Raw genomic sequence first — 9,607 nt, 5'->3', positions numbered from 1 at the left:
GACTTTTTTTATACCTTGTTTGACAAACTCGCTGACTATTGTACATTTTACTGTACTGTTTTTCCGTTTTAAAATGTTTGTGCTCGTTAGCAATTTAGATTTGTTGTTGATGTTATCCATGACGTACCGCGAAATGCCAGGCCTCTGAAAGTTCCCATCGTTGGTATTCGCCACGTTATTGGAAATTTTTATTTCAAATTTTGTGAAAATGGTTTATAACATTCCCTGCAAGTTCGTCGTTCAAAACTGGTGCCGAATCAATGTTTTAGCGCCTCCCATCAGAGCCATTAATAATAATAATAATATTAATAATTTGCCGCAAATATGGTTATAATATCTAATAATATTAATAATTTTTAAAAATACTTAGACCTACTCCCAGAGCTACTCATAGGAGCTAAAAACTAATTTATTTTAGTTCTCAAATATGCATATTCTTTATGTTGATTTATTAATTAAATTTTTGCTACAAGGTATTTTACAACATTTGTTTATTTTTTTTTTTTTTCTTTAATTTTATAATTGAGGGCCATTTTTTATTTCTTGATTCAATTCTTGCTTATACAAATTTAAATATTTGAAGATTTAAAAAAATATATATCATTTCTATTACCGAATTTTTCATTGGGGCCATTTTTACCTACCTGTCATAATGGGGCCATTTTTACTGGGGCCATTTTTTCTGGGGCCATTTTTTCCGGGGCCATTTTTTCTGGGGCCATTTTTTCCGGGGCCATTCTTACCTACATTCTGATAATGGATATGGTAGAGTAGTCTTTTTTATATTTTACTAATTACAATACTAATAATAGTTTCAATTTTCTCCTATTGTTTATTTGTGTTTTACTGTTTATTCATAGGTCATGTTTATTCATTTTTACTCATGTTTATTCATACCTGCCATGTTCATTTGCATGTTTGTATGTATGTATTACTGAATGTACTAATGTATTGGGTATCATTAATATATATATTTTAAACAATTCAGATGTATTAATTAAATGATTTAATCAGGTGACAGTATTGATTATCAGATAAAAGGGATCAAAATTATATATATTTTTTTTTTGATATATCATTAATATTAATAAATTCAACAATGGTATTAGATTGATAAATTTCATAACAATAAACTAGTAATATTGAATGTATTTTAGTTTAGTGGAACAATAGCAATAATGAAACGATTTGGTGGCTATGATTAGGATTATGATGGGTATGGTGATAACTTAATTTCTGTTATCTATATTATGTTACTGAAAATCCATTTAAAATAAAATAAAAAGAATTGAAAACTATAAAAATGTGACAAGATACAAGATTCAAAATGATTTTATTGACAAATTTAAGGAAAATTTGTTAACTACAGAATGATTTAATTAATAATATTAAAATGTTTAAAACATTTAGAATACACCACTTATATCAGTTAAAATAAGAAAGATACAACACATTTTAAAATGATTATAATTCAATGTAAAATAAAAGCAAATGTAAAACATTCCTGACTACTGTATATTTATGTTTCAGTGAAATCAATTAAATATAAATATTCTACAACTACTGGTGCATAACTTAAATCCTTCAAGATGAGAATAGTTATAAATGATTAGATCAAATTTTTTCTAATTTTAACAAATTTTGTTATGTTCTTTAGGAACTTTACCAATTGAGATGCGTGAACAAAATAACCACCCAACATACGAGAGGTCTACTCTGCAAGTCCCGTCAGGAGATCGCCATCTTCTGATGCCACCACCTGCCGGAGAGGAGAATGTATCAAGTGATGCCCCTCCTATAGGAGCACGCCGTCAACGAAGGCCATCAATAATGCCGGTGTCGGAGATGATAATGGCAGACAATTCTCCGCTTCGGGATCATAAGCCACTATATGCTCATAAGGAGGTGCAGGATGAATCCGAGGACACTTGGGAGGAGGGAGAAAAGTAAGGGGCATTTTTTAGGACAGGAGGAGATTTGAATTTTTTATATGTGTATTGACAGTTTGGTTTATTATGAACCTTTATGAAAACTTTAATAGGATATTTATATTATTAAATTTCAACAGCCCACTTACCTACTTGATCTCCTTTCTAAGTATGTCTCTTTATCCTCTCTACATTCTTTCGACCTTAATTAGCTATTGTTTCAAAATTTAACATCAAATCTTATGGCTCATTTATATTTTCAACTGCCACTCTTTTGAACTTCCTCCCTAAACATATTGCCGAATCACCTTCAGTTGCTATTGTTAAGACCATCGAACTCAAAACCAGCATTTTTAACATCTAAACATGCACAGCTCCTTTGATTTTTACTTTGTTTTAATAATCATATTGGCACTTTATAAATTATTATTATTATTACTGTCTTCTATTTTGGGCTTCCTTATAATATTGTTTTGAAAACATTATTTGCATTATTATTAAGTTAAGAGGTTATTATCTGTCATTGCCATTCCTGTGTATTCTTGATTCTGTATTGCTGTCAATAACACATTATTATACACAAGTTTATGTCTTTGATTATGCAACAATTAACAAAAACATCGTTGATGTATGCAATTTAAATAATATCTCAATAATTACCAACAATTCTAGTATACTATTAGTTAAGACCATCTTGCATTAACCATTTTCTCCAAACAATAAAAATAATGCTGTTATAAAAGGTCATATCACAATAGATATGGCCTTGTTTCAAACATTAACTAGAGTATCAATAGCAACTGAGTGTGCGTTTGTTTGTTCTTATGCAACATGATGCGTGATAATACAACCTTGTTAGCATTATCCAAATGTAGCCAATGAATATCTTTATTTTCAAGGCAAAATAAATTTACCAAGTGTAATATTATAAGCCTACTTTAATAATTTCTGCATTTAATGACACCAAAAAACATAAATTTTGAGTTGCAATCTAACACAGCTTCCAACCTCCTTGCCCCACACTGCTCACTAACTTTATTAGATGCAACAATTGTAAAGGGCTATAGCTAGCCAGCCATTGTGTCTTCTGCATCACAGAAAATCAATTTCAACGCTATTATGTTACATATTCATAACAAGCAATGAATTAACTTGCAGTAGTGCATAGAATATCAAATATCCTCTTTTCACTTCTTTGTGTCATCCTTACCTGATAAGTCAAATTGCCTCAAGTCTTAATATAAATTCAAATTTTGGGAGCAGCAATACAGCATTTGCAATTCATGCTGTCAACTTCAAATCATGGTCTTAATCTAGTTTCTAAACTAATTCCTCCATGATCTAACATTGTCTATTTCAATTACATCACTAGAAAGGTTCCCCCCCCCCCACCTTCCCCCATTTTATCTCTGCAAGAGGTAAAATGTGTATTATCAAAATGAGGCCAATAATATTTTTATTGTTATGAATAGCATTATTGATTTCTATCATTGTTGTTATTGTTATTAATATTATTGATTTGATTGCTATTAATATTATTTGTTATTATATGTTTATTGATATTATTATTCTTATTGTAACTTAAACATTTCTATAGATTATGATTTATTTCATATTAAATAAGTATATATTTTATTTCAGGATATAAGATAGCACATAAAAGCAAAATAAGTTCCATAAAGCATGATTACTGTTTTTGCTATGTTTATCCAGAAATATAACTTATACTCTTAATTTGAATTTGATAGGTGGACAAAGGGTTACCCTCCTGTGATGCCATATATTGGCTACTCTCCTATGATGTGTCATTTGTTGGAAACGCCCAAACCACATTGTTGCTTAGAACTTGACAAAGTAAGAATACAAAACATTTTTTTTAATCATCTGTTATGATTTTGAGGTACTTAAAAATTATCAAAACTATAAAAAATATGCAAATTACATTATTAAAGAATAAGAAACAAATGTATTAAAGTTTCTGATGTATCTATGTTAAATTGCAGCCTTGTGATCACAAGTCGTGGACTCACGCTGGGGAGTACAATTGGCCGAACAACAACATTATCATCGCAGCAGAGTATGCAGCACAAGGAATGGTGAACTTCATTGTACCACTGAGGGCGCACTTCAGACCTAAGCACACTCTTAAGCCTATAATTATTATGGTGGAGAAAAGGTACAACTAAGTATTTATAATCTACAAATGACGTCATTATGGACAGAGTACACTGGATTTAATTCCTGCAAAATACTTTAAATGTCTTCGTACAATCATGGGTTATTCATAGAATTCACACTGAAAATGTTTAAACCAAAGCCAGAGCATCAAGTCATTTTTCTTTTTGGCTAAGTGTAAATAGTTTTAATGTTTATAAAATCAACATATTATTGAAAGGACCTTTGAATCATGTGTTTCATTGTTCTTTTCAGTGTCGATAATAATTTCCTGGAGTGTATTTCTTCCTTCCCTATGGTATACTTCATGATTGGATTATTAGAAAGGTAGGTGAACTTTTTCTTTTTTAATATATATGTGATTACATTATGGTAATTTGAAAAGCTTTGAATGTTGAGGTGCAATAAATGAAAATGACTCACTGAGCCTCCAAGGAATTGTGAATTTAGAATGACATTTTACACAACCACACATCAACAGTGATAAAGAATTTCCGAGTGTTGCTGACATCTCAAAATATCAGAATGCATATATGAAAAACACATTTCTAGGGTTGGGGCGCACTTCACCAGCACACATTCAAACATTAAGTTCAAGGGGTTAGAACGTCTGGATTTGATAGGAAACATCATATCCACCAAGCTACAATCATTTAAAGTCAAACTTTCTTAAGAAAACTTCTGTGTAATTTTTTTTTAGCTTGGATGACTTGTTAAGAGCTGGAATGCTTCAGTCTGACACGGTAGTTGTGGTCGACAGAGAAAGTTCAAAGTTAGCTGAGGAGGACTACATGGCAGATGCAAACCAAATTGTGGCGGTGCAGACGATGTTCAGGTATTATTATAGGATGTTGAAGGGCCAGTGATTTTCTTCTTTATATGGAAGTGATTACTGATGTGGCTATGTCACAGACATTCAAAGGATGATTGCATTTACAAGATGAAGGAGGATCGATGCTGACTAACACAATTATCTGACATGAATAGATCCCTCGCAATGTTTTTTATTATGTAGTGGTGAACCCTGAGGGAGCACTCCACTGGTAGGCAAAAGCTTAGCTACACAGGAACTTAGGAAACTGGTCACCCTTTTTGCTGTGCAAAAATATGGAAGTTATATGAATGAAATTAAGATTTGATATTCTTATATATATTAGGAAATTGATTTTTTTTTATTAAAATTTCTAACAAATTATAATTTGGCTATTTTTAGCCAATTATTTAAATTATGGAATAACAGTTGCAAAAATCGCAATAGCTGAGAAACATGCTAATTTGTCAAGTGTGGCGGTTTGGTTTGGTTTGGTGGAGATTGAAAATAATGTAAAGTTCTTAATTTATTTGATTTTTTTATTTCTAATTTTATTTAGATTGTTTCCAAGTACCACTATCATCACTGAGTTAACACATGCTGCTAACATGCGATTTATGCAGTTCAGAGCCAAGGATTTCTATGCACTTCGCATGGCTGAGAAACAGAAGGTGAGATAATGGGAAATTGTATGACAAAATGTCATATTGATAACAATCATTATTGTAAACACAGGCAAGTAGCTAAAGTGGAAGTTGCACTCTGACCCAGAAGATTACATTGCTTTAGTGCAACTGCACAAACCATTCTCCATAATAATGTTAACTTATGATAATGTCATTATTAGCATTATTCTTATTCATTTACAGCCCATAATATGCTACCAATTATGTAAAGAATCATATGGATTGTTTCATTTTTTGTTTTCATCTTTTAATGTTTTTGGATAATTTTTTTTAGCTTGAGAAAGAGAAAGGCTCAAATATTTCATACATGTTTCGTCTGCCATTTGCTGCTGGCAATGTCTTCAGTGCGAGTATGCTGGATACAATGCTATACCAGGTGAGGATTAATGCCCTGTCCAGACTATCAAATTTTGATTTGACAAACATATGTGACATGCCTAAATATGGTCATGATGACATCACATCATGACCATATATAGGCACATCATGACTATATATGGGCACATCATGACTATATATGGGATTACAACAGTTTTCTTGTCAAAGAAAATTTGATAGTGTTGTCAGAGAATATTTTCTATATTTTAGAAGACACTCCATTGAATTTTTCTATCATCTTCTTCCTTTCCTCATTCTTTATTTCCTTTTGTCTTTTTATGTCACCTCTTCTTTCTCCTCCCTTCAGACAATGCTGACCAGGACCATCACTACTACACAAACAATTTTATAATATGTATGTACTCTATTATTTTCAGTCATTTGTGAAGGACTATGCAATAAGCATTGTGCGTCTCCTACTTGGATTGGACCAGGCTACAAATTCTGGCTATCTTTGTGAGGTAAATGAACATTTTATAGGGTTTTTTTTTCATTAGTCACTTTTATTGCATCAAACGAAACTAAACAATACAATTTACAAACAAAAGAAATAACTGACCAATAAAGAAAAATAAGATGCAAAAGAGTGAAAAGCTTACAAAAACACTTTAACAAGAGGCACTATCTTTGTTAATATTTTTAAAAATCTGTTAATATTTAAAATGATTTTGATCTTTGTAAACATTTTTTTTAGTTGCCAATAACACCAGAAGATTTGTGGATAAGGACATATGGGCGCCTTTACCAGAAGCTCTGCTCAACGTCCCATGAGATTCCTATTGGAATTTACAGAACAGTTGGACAAGCTGATAACAAATCAGAAGTGAGTAAATCAGATTTTTAGTTCAGTGCCAAAATAATTACGGAGAGCTTTAGATGACGCAAGAAGCTGTATGTCACCCAGCTGAATTTGCTACGTCAGTACAGGGACTTTGTGAACACAAAATATGAATATTCTGGCTGTGCATCATTATACATTTGCATATTAGAGTACAGTATATGAAGCCATGTCAGTAATTTTTGATGTGTAATCTCTGTCTCTGGGTCAGATGGCACTGAGTTGTACTCCTGTGGCCTTCACAAGAGCATGCCATACATGTAGTAATAAAAGATATATTTCGGTCCTATAGTGTATTACGGCCGACAAGGCTTCTGTAATACACATTATTACCCCGGTTGTTGGATCAGACATTTATGGAACACATACTCAGCTCCCTGGTGAGAATTGTGTAGTTTTGCAGCTGTAGTTTTAATCAGTGAAATGACAGTCAAGCTTTTCTAGCTACAGTATGCCCATATATAGTGATGATGTGCCTATATAATATGGGTCATGTCATCGTGACCATATTTAGGCATGTCACATGACAGTTAGGCAAAGTAAAGACACAATTGTGTACAATCAAAGTGCTTTGACAAGGCACATTTGCGAATTGCACAGTGAGGTTTTGGACCCAACTTTGAGGTTCAGAGGCCGAATTGCATACATAGCATCAAACGCTCCAACGGTAGAGGAAGTGTACAGTACATGATAACAATTCAGTTATAAAAATATAAAGGTTATTATAATCTCCATCCCTGTAAATGCCTACAATCTAACATGTACTTACAGTAGGGTCATCTATGTAAAACTTCTTGTGTCTAAGAAATGGCTGAAAACCTGAGAAAGTAGAAATTATCAAACTATTGAGTTCCATCCCAAAACACGAGTAACTAGCATAAGGATGTGGCTGTAATACTTTTACTCATAAGTTTGGTATGAGTCGATTCCAGCAAATTTTCATTTCAATGGTGTAACTTTAGTATGCTTGCTTTAACAGATGGCTAATGAGTTGGTCTAGAAACAAAGTAGTGAAATATTAAAGTATGTAGCCATAGTAAAGTTTATTTGCAGCCCTGACAGAAGGTTAAGTTGACTTAGAAACAGATAGAGATTGTAAAGACCTCCTGAAAGAAATATGTTTTTTCCATATATAAAATATTTTTGTACAAGTATTTGATCAAGTGAGTAGGTCTCCTGGGCATGTCATTTGCAATATTAATGGGTTTTTATTATATCTTGCAAATGTTATGTTACTGTTACACAGTTACATTCAGGGAACCAAAAATTATAAACCAGTTGACCATGTAAACAATTTGTTTGTTTTTTTTATTCCAAAAATATTGCCAGTACGTGTAAGGATGGATGTTAACATAACCATTAAATATCCTACGATAACCAAAGAAGAAAACGGTGAAAAGACAAGACAATCAAGAGGCATGAGAACAATTGAAACTGCTCCATTTGCCAGCAATTTGATACACAGTTGAGGGCTCACTAGCCCACAACTTTATGAACAATTTGTTTACATAGCTTAATTGTATTTAATTTATTTAATCTTTTTAAGTGTTCATTGCCAATGGAAGATGATGATAGCTTACAAGGTTTTAGTGGAGAAAGGAAGGAATTGGCAAATATGGTGCGAATAAAAATGAAGAAGCTTGATCTACCGGAAGAAGAATATGGTAAGATGCTACATTTTGTATTATAAGGCCGGGCAATCACTGCATCGTATGACGGTCATACAACAAGTACAACTCCACTCTCTCTGAGTGTTAGACGATGCAACACCATCTACTGATTTTTGGTGGCAGTTAAAACAGATCAGTAAAAATTATCCATTGCACTCTTGTCGTGACGTTTTGTTCTACATAGAATCGCTTCGGCCGGCGACCATCTGGTGCAGTGTATGCCCAACTTTCAAGATCATTATAATAATAAAGCAATTGGGAAAACTCAACAATTAATGCACATAATGGGTATAAACAAATCATGTTATTATTTTGCATTTAATTTTACAAAACTAAAAATAAATATTACTGCTAATGATCAAAAATTGCATTTAAAGAAGATTCAATCTATTATTACTTTACTAGTAATTGCTACAATCATGTGTAAATTTGCTAAATTTGAGGGTTTTCTACTGTTGTGAATACTAAATATATGTTGTTGAATGATAGCTTTTCTTGTAGCCATGTTCATTGACTGTACTGTAATTTCTTTTGCAGATTCTGAAGTTAGTGACAAGCGAAACAAGATTTCATATGTAATCATCAATCCAAGTTTTGATATGAAGTTGGAGGTTGATGACATAATGTAATTATTCAATTATTATTTTTATTTTATATGTATGTATGCGTGTATATATGTATGTATGCTTGTATATATGTTTGTATATATGTATGTATATATATATATATATATATATATATATATATATATATATACACATACATATACATATACATATATATAACATACTAACTCACAAATAGGGAGAAAAATCCTTTGTCTAGATTTCTCCTTAACGTTGTTAAAATTTCCCCTTAGCGGCAGTGTTTTCACCTTAAGGTGTTATTTCTAACGCTTTCCATTGTTATCGTTTCCCCTATGGTAGGAAATAGTATATTATACATATACATATATAATATGCATATATATACATATATATATACATACATATTTATATATAAATACATATATATACATACATATATAGATATACATACATATATATGCATATACATATGCATATACATATATATATGCATATGCATATATATATACATATACACATATATACATATACATA

The 9,607-nt window shown here is 31.7% G+C and overlaps 1 protein-coding gene across 6 annotated transcripts in view; it reads left to right on the top strand.

Annotated features, from left to right (window-relative positions):
• The window catches only part of LOC117102070 (potassium channel subfamily T member 1-like), a 64,835-nt gene that overhangs the window by 50,611 nt on the left and 4,617 nt on the right, over nt 1-9,607 (top strand). For all 6 annotated transcript variants that reach the window (XM_033242296.1, XM_033242297.1, XM_033242314.1 and 3 more), the window contains 11 exons: nt 1,658-1,946; nt 3,677-3,782; nt 3,932-4,104; nt 4,359-4,430; nt 4,804-4,938; nt 5,474-5,585; nt 5,875-5,976; nt 6,356-6,439; nt 6,673-6,801; nt 8,363-8,480; nt 9,024-9,111. In XM_033242296.1, the coding sequence (XP_033098187.1) occupies nt 1,658-1,946; nt 3,677-3,782; nt 3,932-4,104; nt 4,359-4,430; nt 4,804-4,938; nt 5,474-5,585; nt 5,875-5,976; nt 6,356-6,439; nt 6,673-6,801; nt 8,363-8,480; nt 9,024-9,111 (1,408 nt within the window). The remainder of the gene's footprint in view (nt 1-1,657; nt 1,947-3,676; nt 3,783-3,931; nt 4,105-4,358; nt 4,431-4,803; nt 4,939-5,473; nt 5,586-5,874; nt 5,977-6,355; nt 6,440-6,672; nt 6,802-8,362; nt 8,481-9,023; nt 9,112-9,607) is intronic.

Source organism: Anneissia japonica, unplaced genomic scaffold (genome assembly GCF_011630105.1).
Source record: "Anneissia japonica isolate Jap-2015-1 unplaced genomic scaffold, ASM1163010v1 scaffold1005_len2656397_cov198, whole genome shotgun sequence".
In the NCBI taxonomy this organism is placed as follows: Eukaryota; Metazoa; Echinodermata; class Crinoidea; order Comatulida; family Comatulidae; genus Anneissia; species Anneissia japonica.
The sequence above is the reverse complement of the archived record's forward strand: the minus strand, read 5'-3'. Positions and strand labels throughout refer to the sequence as shown.